The 19,827-nt window shown below is 27.1% G+C and overlaps 2 protein-coding genes across 2 annotated transcripts; both read left to right on the forward strand.

The window, feature by feature from the left end:
- The first annotated feature begins 3,086 nt into the window (after positions 1-3,086).
- Positions 3,087-8,099, forward strand: LOC105256303 (lysosomal aspartic protease). The gene is made up of 8 exons (XM_025410686.1): positions 3,087-3,283; positions 4,778-5,016; positions 5,454-5,578; positions 5,728-5,930; positions 6,182-6,304; positions 6,370-6,505; positions 6,731-6,823; positions 6,906-8,099. The coding sequence occupies exons 1-8, from the start codon at positions 3,222-3,224 to the stop codon at positions 7,143-7,145; spliced, it is 1,221 nt and encodes a 406-aa protein (XP_025266471.1). The 5' UTR covers positions 3,087-3,221; the 3' UTR covers positions 7,146-8,099.
- A 7,519-nt stretch (positions 8,100-15,618) lies between these two features.
- Positions 15,619-19,074, forward strand: LOC112638635 (lipase 1-like). The gene is made up of 5 exons (XM_025410714.1): positions 15,619-15,703; positions 16,653-16,767; positions 17,220-17,460; positions 18,532-18,759; positions 18,898-19,074. Exons 1-5 carry the CDS (start codon positions 15,619-15,621, stop codon positions 19,072-19,074), a joined length of 846 nt encoding a protein of 281 aa, XP_025266499.1.
- The last annotated feature ends 753 nt before the right edge of the window (positions 19,075-19,827 follow it).

Below are 19,827 nucleotides of genomic sequence, written 5' to 3' on the forward strand. Positions count from 1 at the left end.
CAATTCATTCCAATTACAGTCGGTAATTTCTCGCATGATATAAAAATTATACATCTCTCATCGTCACGAGAACACAGCGCCTCTTTCGTCAAATGTGCGAATCGTATAAGAAAAATATGTGAAAAATGTAGCCACGACGGTGACGTTTCTTAATCAAAAAGTTTCACATTGAGACTTTGCATCGTTATATTTCTGCTTATAGAGCATATAGAGCAAAAATAAAGACACTTTCCTTATATCGAACCCAAGCAATTGATTGAACCTAATAAGAATTTGATCGATTCAGCGGTTATTGAGAACCGATAATATGCATTACTCGCAACTTAGCCATTCGCGTAAAGATACACGGTGTGTCTTGCGCCTGAGTGATGATGACTCGACTTCAAGACACTACCGTGTCTCTTGATATCTGAGCGAAAAATCGTGCGGCGGTAATCGAAAGTGGATTCGAAAGATGAAAGTGAATACTATACGATGCCGTTGACAGAAATATTTCAAAAAATTTGGTTTACTCACAATAAATTCATGAAAATGGCTAATATAGTGATTTTTGGCCTATTCAACTACAAATAACTCAAAAACCTGACGTGCTACGCAAATTCGGCGGTCAGATTCGGATCAGCGCAAAATTACGTCAAAAGTCATTATTGCATCTTAAAAAGAAATTTTGACCCCCTTTTTTGCAGGCCTGTGTAATATACGAAGAGTATCGTTTCGCACCACTATCTTGCTCGAGTGTCGCCGTATGAATGATATCAAGACCGCGGAATGTAAACATTAGCGCGCTATTGTATACGTCGTCAAGGCCAAACATTGTGTTATTGTCTGTTCGAAATATTTTACGTATTTTGACAAATATATACGCGAAATTATAAAATCGAAAAATTAATCTAATTGAAAATCATGATAATCGTTCAATTAATAATAAATTCGATAATATACGAAAAATATCGTTTCGCACCACTATCTTGCTCGAGTGTCGCCGTATGAATGATACCAAGACCGCGGAATGTAAATATTAGCGAGCTATTGTATACGCCATCAAGATCAAACATTATGTTATTGTCTGTTTGAAATATTCGTAATTTTACAAATGTATACGTATTCGTAATTTTACAAATGTATACGTATTTTGACAAATGTATACGCGAAATATTTTAAAGTATAAAAATTTAGATTTTAAATGACATAGATTAATTATATGATTATTTATTGAAGGATCACTTTCATTATATTAAATATATATTTATATTTACGATTCGATCGTTTTACTGCACGATCTCAATCTGAATTACATTTAAATAATCGAAAAATAGATAAAGAGTCACGAATGATTTATATTTGACTAGGACCGGATTTAGGGGAGGGACAACAGGGGCTGAAGCCCAGGGGTCTTCACAACACAAATTTTGGATAAAATTTCCTATCGAATGGTATACAAAACTTACAAGATCTATGTATATTGCTCGACCTTGTTATTTCACAATAAATTATTTAAACAATGTAAAAATTTCTATTTGATTTTGGTTTAAAAATGGTTAGGGGTCTCCACATCTTCGTTGCTCCAGGGTTTTTAAATTCGACCCTGTTGTGGCTTAATTTTCGACAGCAATACTTTCGTAAAAGCAACTGATATGAGCTTATTGTTAATTAGAATGCGAATTTTTGCTAAGTTCATTGATGCATGGCCGTCTAGTCGACATAATCAAGCTATTCTTTCGCAACGCTGATTGCTCCTTCGTTATCATTCTTAATCACGCACACATTTAATAATTTATTTTAATACAATTTGTTTTAATTATAAAACAAAATATTAAATCAAATATTTTTAAATTTGATTGATCGATAGGACGGATATGTTTCGAATGTACGCATGATTGTATAGCAGTAGCCAAATTTAGATAAACGAGAGCTCTAATAATAAAATACAATTTATTTTGTCCAGTCACAACGTACAGAAAGAAATTTGCCAGAAATTTCAGAAATATATTCCGCTTCTCGTAGTGACTGCGGTGTTGATTGACGCGGAAATCCGAAGCTAAGTTCATACATTGTATTGTATGTGCACGATACATATCGATATAATAAATATTGATTTTTAAAAAATCGATCTACCTCGTGACCACATTTCGACTTTCGGAAATCTAAAACCTATGTAAATGTGATTGCATTCATTAAACACCGATAAATTCTAAAGGAAAGGTTATTCGTGCAGTGCGATGAGCAATAAAAGTTTTCGATTTTATGGTAATGTTACAAAAATCATTTTCTCTTTTTATTATAAGTTATCTTATTTTAACTTTATTCTTATAATGTAATGGAAATTCCATCATAATAATGTTTCTTATTATTGAAAATTATCTTATTTCGATAAATTAATCAGACATTTTTAATTAAAAAATACGATTCTTTATTAGAGATCTATTCCTTCTTTCACAAAATTTCGTATTGTTGTATTTTTGTTAAATTTATATATATGAAAAAAATGTAGAAATATATATATATATATATATATATATATATATATATATAGCAGAAATAAGAAATATATGGATTTTTAAATTTTGTATAGTATCTTGAGTAAAAATATTCATATTAATATTATCCCTAATATAACACAAGTTGTTTTTCTCAAAAATTATGAAACTAATGAATATTTAAATACATATTTTAAGATTATGTATATTTTCTTTTTTCTTTAGAAATTTCAATAATTTATCAAATAAAGTGACTTATAATGTATAAACTTATATTGTATAAATATATTTTCTTGCACAAAATTATATAAAAAAATGTCGATTAATTAAATGCTACTATTTAATGCAAATTATTGTAAAGTTAATGATTGTCTGCCTGGTCGATATAAACAATGTATTCTTTCTTGAAAGAATTGTTTTCTTATTATTAATCATGAATTTATGTAAATAAACGTTCTTAATTTAAAATACACGATTATGAAAAATATGAAATATTTAAATTAAATTTATCGATGAAATCTATCGGGATTTTTCGAATGTTTCGCGCGTTCTGTACCTGTTCAAGCATTCAACACAAGGGCACGCGCGATCATATGTATAACGCTATCGAATACCGATACAGTGTTAAGAAGAATGTCAGTAAGAGACAACACTTTATTTTTCCGTGTATCCGGTTATAAATTTCGAAAGAAACTCGTCAAATTTTCACGAATCAAGACTTCAGTAGTAAATAAATTTTGAAATATGTTTCGCCTTTTTGCGGTAGTGACGGTGCTCTTTATAACGACTGACGCGCAATTGCAGAGGTCAGTATATATTTTATTATATTGTATATTAGCATGATAAATATCGAAATTATAAAAATTGATTTTTTTCTCGTATCCGATTTCGTGGATTAAACGCGTCGATTGTGCAAATGCAATTAATGTTTCAATACAAATTGGATGAAATTTATTTGGCAAAACGTATATTTTTATTTATTAGTTAAAGAGTAAATATAATAAAATAAGAATTTTTTTGAGAAAATGCTCATTGTTCTTTCGTAACGTTTGCTTTTGTCCATCTTGCTTTTATTCTTATTTAAACGACGACCGTTAATATAAATCATGATTGGAGGTCAAAACATCGAATTGTAAACTATTTTTTCAAGCGATAGCAGATCATCTGCAAATATAATGAGTTGCTTTATATTATTTGTTTTCTTGATTTTTTCTGTATTCTAGTCTTTAATAGTTGATACAATTACTTGTTTTGGAATTATTTCTGAAATTGTAAAATTACTTGCAAAATTGTCGTTAATTAAAAAGCAATGTCAATGTGTTATAATGATTTTATTTAACTCTTCCGTACCTCCGGCTTTTCCAAAAGACATACGTTTTATATATTAACAGTTTTATAGGTTTTTGGGGATGCTGATTTTTCAAATTTACCATCAAAATTTAAATTCAAAATGGCAAATTTAAGATGGCGGCCATAAAAAGCTTAAATATAAATATATTTAAAGTATGCTTGGATTTTTGTTTTAAATATATATTATGGTTTTTTTGAATCGACACACATATACACATTCTCGACTCATGGCGTTGATATACTCTTTTTTTTTTTTGCAAGCCGCGCATCTGTCGCGAGCTCAGATGTCGAAGTTCGCATATACTTTTGATTACACATATAAACTGTTATATTTAATATAATAAAGGTGTAATCACATTTAAATCACATTTAAATTACATTTAAATAAAACTTTAAGTTTATTATTAACGTATAAATTGTATGATTTTTAATATAATATACGGTTATTCTTCACTGTCTAAAAGTTTAATTTTTTGCAAAGTTTAAGAATTTTATTGTAAACATTATATTTCAAAGTGCACGATTTTTTTTACATGTAACTTGAATCTTCTTCTTTAAAACAAGCCAAGGTAAAAGTTGATAAGATTATTTGTTCAAAGTTATGATTTTTTCGTAGATGGGACATACTTATATGTTCCGGAGATATGAAAGGGTTAAAAGACTGGATTACAGATTAAATATCACTTTTGAGATATATGAGGATCAAATAATTTAAAAAGATCATCATGTTAATAAACCGTTCTGATATAATTACATCTAAATGCGTAATGTATTTATATTATAAATGTGTAAGTTATATAGTTGATTTCTGGGACGATTGCATTTGTATAGACTTTTATAATTTATATTTCTTAGAATATCTGTTAGTCATATCAAATTAGAACATTTATTTTATATTTTTTATAAGTATATATATTCATATTACAAAATGTTCTTTATGTTATTTCAAGGATTCCATTGTACAAGATGGATTACATTCGACAATCTTTGGAAGCAGTTGACACCAAGTTGGAAGAAACTTTTTTGTTAAGTGACGATTTTCCTTCAGAAAATTTGACCAATTACAAAAACATAATTTATTATGGCATTATTAGAATTGGAACACCGCAGCAAGAATTTAAAGTGATGTTTGATACTGGTTCCGCAGATCTTTGGGTTTTGTCCAAAAAGTGCACATTCCCTATTTATTGTAAGTAATTTAATTATATATATATATATATATATATATATATATATATATATATATACAATTATTTGATCTTGGATATAATTTTTTGAAGGTCAAATTCTGAAACGAAAACCCCCATTTTTTATTACACATTCTTGTAGCTTATCTTGAGAGCTTTTCAAAACACTGTAAAAAAGTATTTTTTCATTGAGTATTTTTCGAGTTATGAGACTTGAAATAATTTCTTAATTTTACCGTAAAATCTTACTTTAATTAAATGTAAAATATCTAGTAAAATATTTATTTTTCGACTACCTTATCTCGATACTTTTACACAAAATAATGTGAGGAATCAATTGATGTAAAAAATGCACATAGTTATTTTTAAGAAAAAACATGTAATTGTTAATTGCAAATTATTATTGCTAATTTTTGATATTACTGAATATGCTTTATAGCAGGACATAATCAATACGATAGTGCAAGATCCGAGACATATAATAATATAGGAAATAATCGTCTTCTTCGTTTTGAATATGGCTCTTACGATGTAGAAGGATACTTAGCTGCTGATAAAGTGAATGTAAGTCATCATTAAGCAAACAATCTAATTCAGTTATAACTATAATTGTAATTTAAACCTTTCTTAAACAATCATATTGTTTTTTCGTTCAATAACAATGATATGTTATTTCAATATCAATTTTATATAGGTTTTATATAATTTTATAGGTGGCCAATCTCAATGTTCAGAATCAAATATTTCTAGAAGTAACTAATGTGTTAAGAATGAATTCAAATTTTTCTAAACCATACGATGGTGTCTTGGGTCTGAGCTATTCCAATATGTCGTCTGATAGAATAACGCCTGTCTTCGACAACATAATTAATCAAAGTCTAGTGTCATCACGCATTTTCAGTTTTTATCTAAACAGGTGCATATCTTCCCTACTTATGAACCATATATCTATAAACACAATTTTTTAATAAATATAACAGTTCTATTTGTATAAATATTTATATTTATTTTATAGTTATTTTAATATTAACATCAATTAAATTTATTATTTATATATAGCATAATATTTTTTTAAATTAAAGTAATATTTATATTTGCATATTAAATAAAATTTAATTTTAATTTTCATACATATATTACGATATAAAAAATATGTATAATTTGCAGAGACACTTCAGCCGATTTAGGTGGTGAATTGATATTGGGTGGTTCCGATCCTGCTTATTACGAAGGGGATTTCACATATATTCCTGTTACTCACAAAGGATACTGGCAAATTAGCATTGATAGGTACGTTATTTTTTTAAATTACATTAATCGTGTTTCAACAAATTGTCAACATCATCGTTTTGTAGGATCAAAATAAAATCTGATAATCTGTGCGAGGAAAGCTGCCAAGCTATCGTTGATACAGGCTCTTCGTTAATATTAGGACCAAAATTGGATATCGCAAAGATTAATACATTTATTGGAGGTGATAAACGTAAAAGAGTAAGTAAACGATATTTTTCAAGTAATCGTACCTTTCACAAAGCACGAAACATTTGATAAAAAATTATAAAAAGTTAAGAATAGCGATAAAAGAAGAATAAATATTAGGTAAGTTCAAATGAAACATAAACTTCTATTTCGACACAACGACATTAATTCTTGTTTCTAATGATATATTTATTAAATATTATTAATTACTAACTTGATATTATGTTTTATTTAAAGGTGGACTGCAATAAAATTTTCCAATTGCCTACAATCAGGTTTATTATGGGTGGTAAGGCGTTCGATCTTACCGGTAATGATTACATCATTCGGGTGAGTGCTATAAGCAAATTATTATTTAAATTATTTAAATATGTATAAGAGAAGTTAATATTGTGTATTTAATATTGCTCAGCATCCAAATAATGAAAGTATATGTGTAACCGTCTTCGCGAAACATCACCTAACATATGACAATGAAATAAAATGGGTTCTGGGCATGCCATTTATTGGTCGTTACTATACCGAGTTTGATATGGAGGGAGACAGAGTGGGATTTGCTTTGGCGAAAAGTTCATCAAAATGTATAGAAAATCTTTCATTGTCACATTTTATTGTATATTTTATCATCATTTTTTTTAAATTATTTGTTTAGTTTTCGAGAAGAAAGAAATTTAATTTGTTTTAATCGACAACCGGCAAAGTTTGCATGTCATCAATGTGAATTTTTGCGCTATATGCACACGCTATATGCACTTTCACGATGAAGTATTGCTTTTAAAAATTAAAACACATAAATGTGTTTTAATTTTTAAAAGCAATACTTCATCGTGAAAGTAGTTGATATGAACATATTGTTAATTAGAATTTTTACGAGCAGTGTCATTTGCTAAGTTTATTGATGCATAGCTGTTTAGTCGACATAATCAAGCTATTTTTTCGAAACGCTGATTGCTCCTTCATTATCATTCTTAATCACGCGCACATTTAATAATTTATTTTAATACAATTTGTTTTAATTATGAAACAAAATATTAAATAAAATATTTTTAAATTTGATTGATCGATAGGACGGATGTATTTTGTGTGCGCGCGATTCTATAGCAGTCGTCAAATGTAGGTAAACGAGAGCTCTAATAGTCGAATACAATTTATTTTTTGTATGTCGCAACGTACAGGAAGCAATTTATCAAAAATTTCGAAAACACGCTTTCTCGTGGTGACTGTGGTGTTGATAGATGTGGAAATCCAAAGCTAAATTCATACATTGTATTGTATGTGCACGATACATATCGATATAATAAATGTTCATTTTTTTAAAAATCAATCCACCTCGTGACCACATTCGATTTTCGGAAATCTAAAACCTATGTAAATGTAATTGCATTGATAAACACCGATGAATCCTAAATGGAATTGGTTATTCGTGCAGTGCGATGAGCAATAAAAGTTCTCGATTTTATGATAATGTTACAAAAATCATTTTCTCTTTTTATTATAAGTTATCTTATCTTATAACTATATTCTTATAATGTAATTATCATCAATGTTTCTTGTTATTGAAAATTATCTTATTTTGATAAATTAATCAGACATTTTTAATAAAAAATACGATTCTTTATTAGAGATTTATTACTTCTTCCACAAAATTTCGTATTGTTGTATTTTTTTCAAATTCACACAATATATGACGAAAGAAATGTATAGTAGAAATATATATATATATATATATATATATATATATATATATATATATAGCAGAAGTAAGAAATATATGGATTTTTAAATTTTGTATAGTATCTTGAGTAAAAATATTCGTATTAATATTATCCCTAATTTAACACAACAAGTTCTTTTTCTAAAAATTATGAAACTAATAAATATTTAAATACATATTTCACGATTATGTATATTTTCTTTTTTCTTTAGACACCTCTAGAATTTATCAAATAAAGTGATTTAAAATTATATAAATATAATTTTTTCGCGCAGAACTATATAAAAAATGCCGATTAATTAAATGCTACTTTTTGCAAATTACTTATTGTAAAATTAACGACGTATGATTGACTGTTTAGTCGATATAAACAATGTATTTTTTCGAAAGAACTGTTTTTACTACTACTGAAAGAACTATTAATCATGAATTTATGTAAATAAACGTTCTTAATTTAGAATACACGATCATGAAAAATGTGATATATTTAAATTAAATTGATTGATGGAAATCAGAATTTTTCGAATGTTTCGCGCGTTTTCTCCCTGTTCAAGCATTCAAGAGAGGCATGTGCGATCATATATGTATATAACGCTATTGAATACAGTGTTAAGAGGAGTTAGTAAGCGACAACACTTTATTTTTCTGTGTATCAGGTTATAAATTTCGAAAGAAACTCGTCAAACTTTCGCGAATCAAGACTTCAGCAGTAAATAAATTTGAAATATGTTTCGCATTCTTGCGGTAGTGACGGTGCTCTTTATGACGACTAACGCGCAATTGCACAGGTCAGTATATATTTTATTTTATTGTATATTGGTATGATAAATATCGAAATTATAAAGATTGATTTTTTTCTTGCATCCCATTTCTTTTATTAAACGCGTGACTTGTGCAAATGCAATTATTTCTTCTATACGAATTGGATAAACTTTCTTTTGTCGAAACATATATTTTTATTTATTAGTCAAGGAGTAAATAAAATAAGAATATTTTTGAGAAAGTGCTCATTGTTCTTTCGTAACGTTGGCTTTTATCTTGCCTTTATTCCTATTTAAACAATAACCGTTAACATAAGTCATGAAAGTCATGAAAACATCTAATTGTAAACTACTTTTTCACGCGATAGCAGATCAACTGTAGTTATAATGAGTTGCTTTGTATTATTTGCTTACGTGATATTTTCTGTATTCTAGTGTTAATAACTGATACAGTTACTTGTTTTTGAATTATTTATAAAATTGTAACGCATAAAATTGCACGCAAAATTTTCGTTAATTACAAAGCAATGTCCGTTATAATGATTTTAATTAAAAGACTGGATTACAGATTAAATATTATTTTCGAGATATATGAGGGTCAAATAATTCAGAAAGATCGTCATGTTAATAAATCGTTCCGATATAGTTATATCTAAATGCGTAATGTACTTATATTGTAAATATGTAAATTATGTAATTGATTTCTGAAACGTTTAAATTTGTATGACTTTTATAATTTATATATGTTCTGAGAATATCTTTTAGTCATATCAAATGTAAGTATTCATTTTATATTATTTGTAAATATATATATACAGGGTGAGGCATCTAAAACAGGCCACCTGAATAACTCCGTTGGTAAGCCGAATACAAAAAAATTGTTCAGACAAAAGTTGTATGGTTTCAAGGGGGACATATGATGGTGTCATTAGTTTAATCTTGAAGAGCCACCCGAAGGTCACGTGAAGTCAGCTCCAACTTTTTAAATGGACATCTTATATGATTTTGCATATTCTTGTAGCTCATCTCAAGAGCTTTCCAAAACACTACAATTATGTTAGTTTTCATTGAGTACTTTCCAAGTTATGAGGCTTGAAATCATTTTTTAATTTTACATAAACCGTAAAATATCTTGTAAAATATTCATTTTTCGATTATTTACCTTAATACTTTTATGTACAAAATAATGAGAGGAATCAATCGGTGTAAAGAAAACAGTTGTTTTTAACAAAAAATATGGAATTGTTAATTGCAAATTCCATATTTTTTCTTAGAAACAACTATGTGTTTTCTTTACACCAATTGATTCCTCTCATTATTTTGTACATAAAAGTATCAAGGTAAGATAATCGAAAAATGAATGGTTTACTAGATATTTTACGGTTTATGTAAAATTAAAAAATATTTCAAGCCTCATAACTTGAAAGTACTCAATGAAAACTAACATAATTGTAGTGTTTTGGAAAGCTCTTGAGATGAGCTACAAGAATATGCAAAAGCAATAAGGTTTCCATTTAAAAAGTTGGAGCTGACCTTCACGTGACTTTCGGTGGCTCTTCAAGATTAAACTAATGACACCATCATATGTCCCCCTGAAACCATACAACTTTTGTCTGAACAATTTTTTTGTATTCGCTTACAACGAGTTATTCAGGTGGCCTGTTTTAGATCTCACCCTGTATATATATATATATATATATACTTACAAATAATATAAAATGAATATTCACATTATAAAAAATATATATGTATATACGTATATATATATACATTATTAAATATATTAATATATATATTATATATGTCACATAATGTTCTATATGTTATTTCAAGGATTCCATTGTACAAGATGGATTACATTCAATCTTTGGAAAAAGTTGACAAGTTGGTAGAAGATTTTTCGTTAAGTGACGATCTTCCTTCCGAAATTTGACCAATTACAAAAACGTAAATTACTATGGCATTATTAAAATTGGAACTCCGCAGCAAGAATTTAAAGTTGTATTTGATACTGGTTCCCCATTTGTTGGATATTCTCCAAAAATTGAAAATTTCTGTTTGTTGTAAGTAATTTGTTATATATACAGAGTATTTAATTTAACTTTTACACCACAAATAACTCCGTTATTTTTACATGTTCAAAGAAATAGTAAAGAAAGAAGTTGTATGAATGAAAAGGGCACTGACAATTATTTGATCTTGAGTAGTCTTTTGAAGGTCAAATTCTGAAACAAAAACCCCCATTTTTCATTACATTCTGTAGCTTACCTCGAAGACTTTCCAAAACACTATAATAAAGTGTCTTTTCTTCGAGTACTTTTCGAATTTTGAAGCTTGAATAATTTCTAAAGTTCGTAAAATCTTACCTTAATTAAGCGAAAATATCCAGTAAAATATTCATTTTCGATTATTTTATATCCATACTTTTCTGCACAAATTAATGTGAAGAATCAATTGGTGTAAAAATAAAGCGTAGTTATTTTTAAGAAAAAATATGTAATTGTTAATTGCAAATTAGTATTGTTAATTTTCAATTGTACTCAATATGCTTCGTAGCAGGACATAATCTATATGATAGTGCAAGATCCGAGACATACGATAATACAGTAAAAAGATTTTCACGTTTTCAATTATGGCTCTGCGGTGTAGAAGGATACTTAGCTGCCGATAAAGTGAATGTAAGTCATCATTAAACAAACAATTTAATAGTTACAACTATAATTGTAATTTAAACCTTTCTTAAACAATCATATTGTTTTTTTCTTGCAATGATGACGATATATTAATTTAATATCAATTTTATTATAGGTTGCCAATCTCAATGTTCAGAATCAAATATTTATGGAAGTAACTAATATGTTAAGAATATATCCTAATTTTTCTAGACCATACGATGGTATCTTGGGCCTGAGTTATTCCAACATATCTGCCAGTCGAATAATGTCTGTTTTCGACAACATTATTGAACAAGATCTAGTATCACCACACATTTTCAGTTTTTATCTAAATAGGTACAATTTTCTCTACTTATGAACAACATATAAACAAGAGTTTTTGATAAATATACAGTTCGATTTCTACATATATTTATATTTATTTTATAGCTGTTTCAATAGTAACATAAATTAAATTTATTATTTATATATAGTATTATAATGCTATAAATTAAAATAATATTTATTTTGCATATTAAAAAAATTTAATTTTAATTTTTCATACAACATATACGATATAAAAAATATGTATAATTTGCAGAGACACTGAGCCGTTTGGTGGTGAATTTGACATTGGGTGGCTCCGATCCCGCTTATTACGAAGGGATTTCACTATATTCCTGTTACTCGCAAAGGATACTGGCAAATTATAATTGATNAATTTGTCATATATAACATATTCCAAAACCACCCTTGGGAGTGAACTCTAATATCTAGAAAATAAAACTTGTGAAAATACTGCGACTATCCTTAGTAAAGATTTCTAAAAATGCGTATATATCTTTTGCAGAAATAATTCCAAATATTTACATATCTTATTTCAACCTGAAGGTCATTTATGGATTTAGAATTTGTGTAAGCTTTTTAAATTATATACATCATATAAAAAATGCTTTAGGAATTAAAATAATTTTAACTCATTTAGTATCGATTACGAATTAATATCACATAATTTATTGTACTTGGCTAATAATATTGATCTCATATCGGTTTTTAAATATTTAATTTTTATCACTCTTTAGCTTTTTTGATTTTTTTATGTACTTGGAGTATTTTTTTACCTTTATAAGGTTTTTTTAGGGGTATTTTATATCTAAAAAACAAAAAAATATATGTATATCTAAACATTTATACAGATGACATTATTTTTATAAAGTATATAATAATTACATTATTGTGAAATATTTTTTAAAATATTGAACTATCTTGAAATATTAATTAACATGAAAAAGATTTTATTACATTATTTGGAATATTTTAAAATAAAAACTAAAATATTTTTTATATATACGTTATATGTTAGATGATAATTAAGAATGAATTCGAAAAAGGAACAAGCAATATGTCTAAAAGTAACATGAATGATAAATAATTTATAAATGACTTACATTTTATATTTCGTTGCTCTGTATGTGTTCGATGCTTTTCTCTCTTTTTCATCCTTTGCTATTTTTTCGTCGCACTCACATTTACTTCCGAAAATACGAATAATAATAATTAATTATATATGGAACGATCGCGACACTGCCGGAATAATTACATGAGAAATGCACTTTTTTAACATATCGTAAGAAACAGAAGACACGAGAGAAGTACTATTTTTGTTCGATATTTTTATAAAGTTTCAAATTCATGCATTACAAATGCTCCGTTTTATTAATATTATATTAACACGAATTATAAAATCGAAAAATTAATCTAACTGAAAATCATGATAATCGTTCAATTATTATTAATAATAAATTCGATAACACAGGCCTGCGAGATTTTTTTTTTAAGATGCAATAATGATTTCCGACGTAATTTTGTGCGCTAAATCTGAATCTGGCCGTCGAATTTGCGTAACACGTCACGTTTTTGAGTAATTTGTAATTGAATGGCTCAAAATCGCTTTTTTGACCATTTTCATGAATTTATTGTGGGGAAACCAAATTTTTTGAAATATTTCTGCCAATGGCATCGTATAATACTCACTTTCGCCTTTCAAATCCACTTTCGATTACCGCTGCACGATTTTTTTTCGCTGAGATATATAAGTATGACGTTGTAAGAAAATTTACGTTAAAGAAAATTTATATAGACATCAATATGGTAGATCCATGATCTTGAAATTTGAAAAGACTGACATATGTCAGGTTCGGTTGGCCAAAAAATATTGTAAAGAAATATTAATACAGTTGTTACATATTTTGATAAATTTTTCTAATTTTTATGCCTTTTTATTGTGATTTTATTGTCCATATTGGATGCGCCATTTTTAATTTTAAAAAGTGACAGAAGGTATTTAAAAATATATTTTAAAAGTATATTTTTACCCTAATTTTGATTCGTAGTGAGATAGAGAGGTGGTACGGTTAATTTAGAATGGCTTATTAAATCTCTATGCATGACCAGTCTTATCCTAAAAAAATTACCTTTTCAAAAAAAGGTAAAAAAAAGAAGTCGAGTCATCTCAGTAGTAAAACATTATTGTATAGAATTATTTTACAAAAAATTATTTTAATAAAAAATTGCTGTATTAAAAAAATTGTGTAAAATAGTTGTCATAACTATCTACAAAAATTAATGATATATTTAAATAGAAAATTACGTCGAGAATAAAAAGTGCGATTTTATTTTATGTTTATTAACAGTGTGTGTGCGTGTCTGTCCGTCTGTCTGTGTGTGTGTGTGTGTTAGTTGTGATTGACTGCTGATAAATAATTAGATGAAGAAAATTATGTTTATATTTTTCGTCGAAAGTTATTACATCTTTGTCGTGAAAGTCAGAATCCCGATTTCTTCAACGATGAACAGTTGATTCATGTAGTTCGTAATTTAAAAAATTTTAATTACTAAAAAACTCCACGCTGCCAAATTTATTTGTATATTATTCAGTATTAAAATTCACATAATTTTTTTAAATGAAATTAATTACTGGTATATAATTCGCAAACTTTGTAAAATTATATGTATTATAATGTGACCCGAGCACGCCAAGTTTTTGTAAGTTGTTTTGGTCTTAATTTTTTTAGTTCCAAATTTACTTGGAACTTATTTTGAAATTCATTTTTATTTTGTCGAGAATCTAATATATAAATGCAAGATTGAATTTGTGACAAATATTTCAAATTACAAATCCCTATCAATTGCTTCAATGTACTTGGCTAATTAATCATTGATTTCATATTTAATTCTGATTTTTTTAGGAAAATTATATATTATATTTTTTGAGGGAAAATTTTTATAAATTATTTGTTATAAGGGTATTTTTTTTATTAAACGTTTTGTTACATACAAGGTGGAATATTTTTTATGTACTTGGCGTATTTTTTTTACCTTTGTAATGTTTTTTTTGGAAGGATTTCTTTAAGAGTAGATTTAATACTTATAAATATTAATTAATACTACGCAATTAACATTAAAGATTATTTTTCTTGAAATATATAATGATATGTTTAAAAATATTATTTAAGAAATATTATTTTTAAAATAATATTTTTAAATAATATTTTTTGAAATATTTATTTAAATTTCAAATTGATTTAAATTTAATTAAAAATTAATCTAAAATATGAATGTAAAAGAAATTAATTTTTTAAAATATGCTTTGAAATTATTTTTATCGAGTATCATATTTTATTGCGCGAAAGGATCTACAAATTTCTGCATAATTACACTAATTAAAATTGTTGCTCATTTGATTTTGATTTAAATGGTAACTTCATGATTATTTTTATTATAATAATTTAACACATTAATTTTTTATATTTTTTAGACATTAAAATATATTTATATTATTTGTATTATAGAAGTCATATTTATATTATTAGTATTATGTAATTGCCCCCATTTATTTGAAAATAAATACAACAGGCACTTTTCGTCGTTCAAATTTATTTCAAGTTTAAATTAACTTTTCTTTTTTCTTACACAGTTATTTTCTTTTAGCCGGAGATGATAAGAAAAGCTGGGTATCCCGTGGAAGCTCACGTTATAATGACGGAGGACGGCTATCTTTTGACATTACATCGTATCTCAGGTGACAACGATTCTTTACCCGTGCTGCTGTTGCACGGTCTTACATGCAGCTCCTTTAAATGACTTATTTCTGGCAAAGACAAAGCATTCCGTATGATCATGACCAATATTTAAACGCATACATGCACTGAGAAAAATCGTTTGATTGTACCAACAAAACGTATATGATTAAAGACATTTTGGTTAAATCAAATAAGAATTTCTAGTTGTCATAAGACTTGATTTTTTATAACTAGAATGTTTGATAGATTTTAATATAAGGATTTAATTAGTATTTTCTGGTAGGATCTATAAAATTTCTTGTTACACTAATTTCTTTGCTTGCCGCTAGGCGACGAGCCACTCTTAACTTAACTCGTATTCAATATTTTCCATGAAATGTATATAAAGAACTATGTAGTATTAACATTAAATCCAAAGGATATCTTTTTTCTCTTACGAGCAGTAGTGCCAGAAAAAGGACGCTCTCTGATTGTGTGTGTTTGAGTTGCATCCTCTTCTTGTATCATTGTTTATCAGTTTAATTTCCAACAAATAAATATATACTGAATAAAATAATTTATTCAATAATCTGGATTGAATTTATCCAATAATCTTGTTGGAATTCAGAATATTAATCTTAAACAGACTTTTAAGATTAGATGGAAAAAATTTTAAACGTCTAGATGCTGGTAAATTTAGTATTATTAACCAGAAAATTTAGTAAATTTAACAGGAAGAAATTAATCAGATTCATCTAGTAATTCCTACAAGAATTCTGGTTCGTCCATTTTCTAACAGACATACTGGTGAATCTACCAGAAATCTAATTAATGCAACCAGATTTTTTTCTCAGTGTGTATAGCAAAACTGATATAACATTGTTAATTTTATTTCTATCGTAAGAAAAAATTAAAAAATTTAGAAATTAGTATTATATATAATATAAAATTACACCTTTTTTATTTTAGCTTATCTACTAGCAGATCAGGGATACAATGTTTGGTTGGGGAATTTTCATGGTACTACCTACTCGAAGACACATATTTCTCTATCTCCGTCGAATCCGACATTTTGGAATTTCAGGTACCAACATAAAATAGGAATGTGTTATAAAAATAAGATAATAATAATTGTTACAACATCATTATAATTTGACGTGATACACAAGAACTTTTATATATATTTATTTACACTTTTGAAAATGCATTGTCTTTAAGATAATCATAGGATAATCATTTAAGATAAGACCTCACATTTAATTGTGCCAATATAATGCATTTATTATTATTTTTCTTGATTTTTATGTACATTTTTTGTGCAAAATTTTAGTTTCTGCTTATATTACGTGCGTAATTTAATATACATATTATACACATATTATATAAATATTATATACATACAATATATTTATTTTCTCTGAGTGTGTGTTTATGTGTGATATGTACATATTTCATATATTTTATATATTTTATATTTTACATATATTTTATATATTTTATATTTTATATTGATTTATAGATTAAATTTTTCTTTAGCTTTGACGAAATAGGCATCTATGATGTATCCGCGATGGTTACATTTATTACGAACTTGAGATCCCAACCGTTGCACACATGTGTTGGTCATTCTATGGGCACAACGTGTTTTTACGTAATGGCATCAGAGCGTCCAGAAATCGCTCGAATGGTGAAAATGATGTTCAACTTCGGACCGGTCTTTCTAAATCATATGCAAAGTCCGATACGATTCTTGGTTCCCATCAGGAGAATGATTAAAGTAAAATAATATAATAGTGATCTTAAAAGTCATATATATAAATTTTATTATCGTGTTATAACTAATTAAATTGAAAAACAATATAAAAAATATAGTACATTTTATATTTCTTTTAATTATAAATAAAGTTTTTAAACTGTTATCTAAAGAAACCAAAATAAAGTTAACGACGTTAGAAATAAAAAAAAATGTTACGGATTATAAAAAAAATGTAAGCTACATAACGTTAGCATTAGCAAAATCGATATTTTTGATTAGCTACTTAAATCTAATAATCGATTCACATTAATACTTGCATTACAATCATATCTCCATTGTTTGCTGCTTATTGTCTTTTATATAATATTGTGTTAATGTGTTATTTTCCAATTTTTGTTTTATCGGTAGAATGAAAGAAATTTTTTGCAAAATAGAAAAAGAAGATTTGTCCCACAATGTAATATAAATGAGAAATGCACTGAATTCTTTTTTACATATTTTCAAAGAAATTAATTTTAAACAGTCATAAACTAACATCTCTTTTCATGCTTCACATCCTGTTTGTTTATGCCGCATATATTCAATATATGGTTTCAAATTTTGACAAGATATTCTTTGACGAATTAAAATTAAAACTGAAGCAATTCTCAAAGCTTTTATAAATTAGGGTAATTTGTTGAAAAAACTAGATAAAAATTTCCTAATTTATTCTTAAAATTATATCGTTAAAACTTTAATAAAGTAAAATTTCAAGTAAATTACATCGCGATTAAGAGATATGCAATTACAGATATTGCGATTGTTTTTCCATGGCGAATTTCTCCAGAGCGATTTTGTGAGATTCCTTTTGAAAAATATCTGCGACCAAAATATCACCGGAAAGATCTGTTACAATATAATGTCTGTAATATGGGGTGATGATCGCGAACAATTTAATTACGTGAGTACATAATTTCGTGATCGAAGTATAATTCCATCCAAACTTCGATTATCATGTTTTAACTTGCTCGACTAGAGACTGCTGTAGAAAGAAGTTTTATCTTAACATATATCTTTGTATATATTTTTATTAGTATCTCTATTTATTCTTAGACCTTGCAACCCATCATCTTAAGTGACTTCCTGGACGTCGTCTCGGTTAAAGCAATGGAACACTATGTTCAAGAAATCCATTCGGGCAAGTTTCGCAAGTATGATTACGGTCGCGCGAGAAATCAATTGATATATAATTCGGCTGAACCTCCGGACTACAATCTGGCGAATATTACTGTACCTAGCGCATTATTCTATGGTTCTGGCGACTTGCTAGTTAATATCTTCGTAAGTAATACGTAGCAGAGATTTATTCGTGTTAATTGTGTAACTAAGTCATGATTTGACGTAAAATCAGAAAGATAATTTAAAGGAAATCGTGCAATAACTGACAAAAACAATAACTGACAAAAGTATTTCTTCAAGGATGTGAAAAGATTATATCGCATACTTCCCAATGTTGTGGATCTGTACGAAGTGCCGTGGTCCAAATTCAATCATCTGGATTTTATATGGGCTAAGGATGCGCCCAAACTCGTGTATGAAAGAGCATTCAAGCTTATGAAGAATACAAATTTAAACAATGTTATATTGATAGGATAATATTACAAAAGTCAGTTTTAATAAATGATAAATATTTCACACTAAATTGTGATTAATAGTGATGCGAATGATGACAATCAGAATCATTCAATTTGTTGAAACATAAAGTTATGTTATATATTTTATTTATTATTTACGATTCATGTAAAGACAAATTAATAAAATATACTTGTTTTCTTGAGATAAAGAGAAGGAGAATTTCGATTTTTTCACACGTACTGAAGAATCAAGGAACTTATGTATTGGAGAATACTTTTGTTATGAAAATAAATAAAAGTCATGCATTAATCATACTTAAAGTCACCGAATGAGATAGATATTATGTATAGAATTACAATCACAGAATTGTTTGTACATCAGAAATTATCCGTGCAGAGAATTATTGTAATGACAACATCTAATGTGATAAGAAAAATTATGATTTTATTCCAATATGTTTAAAAAATGTTAATCTTCTAGATGGCGATTTCTGCGAAGGATAAAAAATATGATTAATGTGATCTAATTAGAATTTAACGGATATTTAATTTAAAAAATAATTTAATATAAAAGGAATAAACTTTATATTTTATATTTGTAACATTATTTTTTTCAATAAATTAATTTTATAAATTTTATTTGTCGGTTTGTAATTATAATATTTGGAGAAAAATGCATAATTTTTCTCCCTTATCAATGTCGAGAGATATTTTTAGATTATATTGTATTATAATTTTTAAATTTTTAAATTTTGAAATTCTGATGATATGGTAT

This window comes from Camponotus floridanus, unplaced genomic scaffold (genome assembly GCF_003227725.1).
Source record: "Camponotus floridanus strain SB8 unplaced genomic scaffold, Cflo_v7.5 scaffold34, whole genome shotgun sequence".
In the NCBI taxonomy this organism is placed as follows: domain Eukaryota; kingdom Metazoa; phylum Arthropoda; class Insecta; order Hymenoptera; family Formicidae; genus Camponotus; species Camponotus floridanus.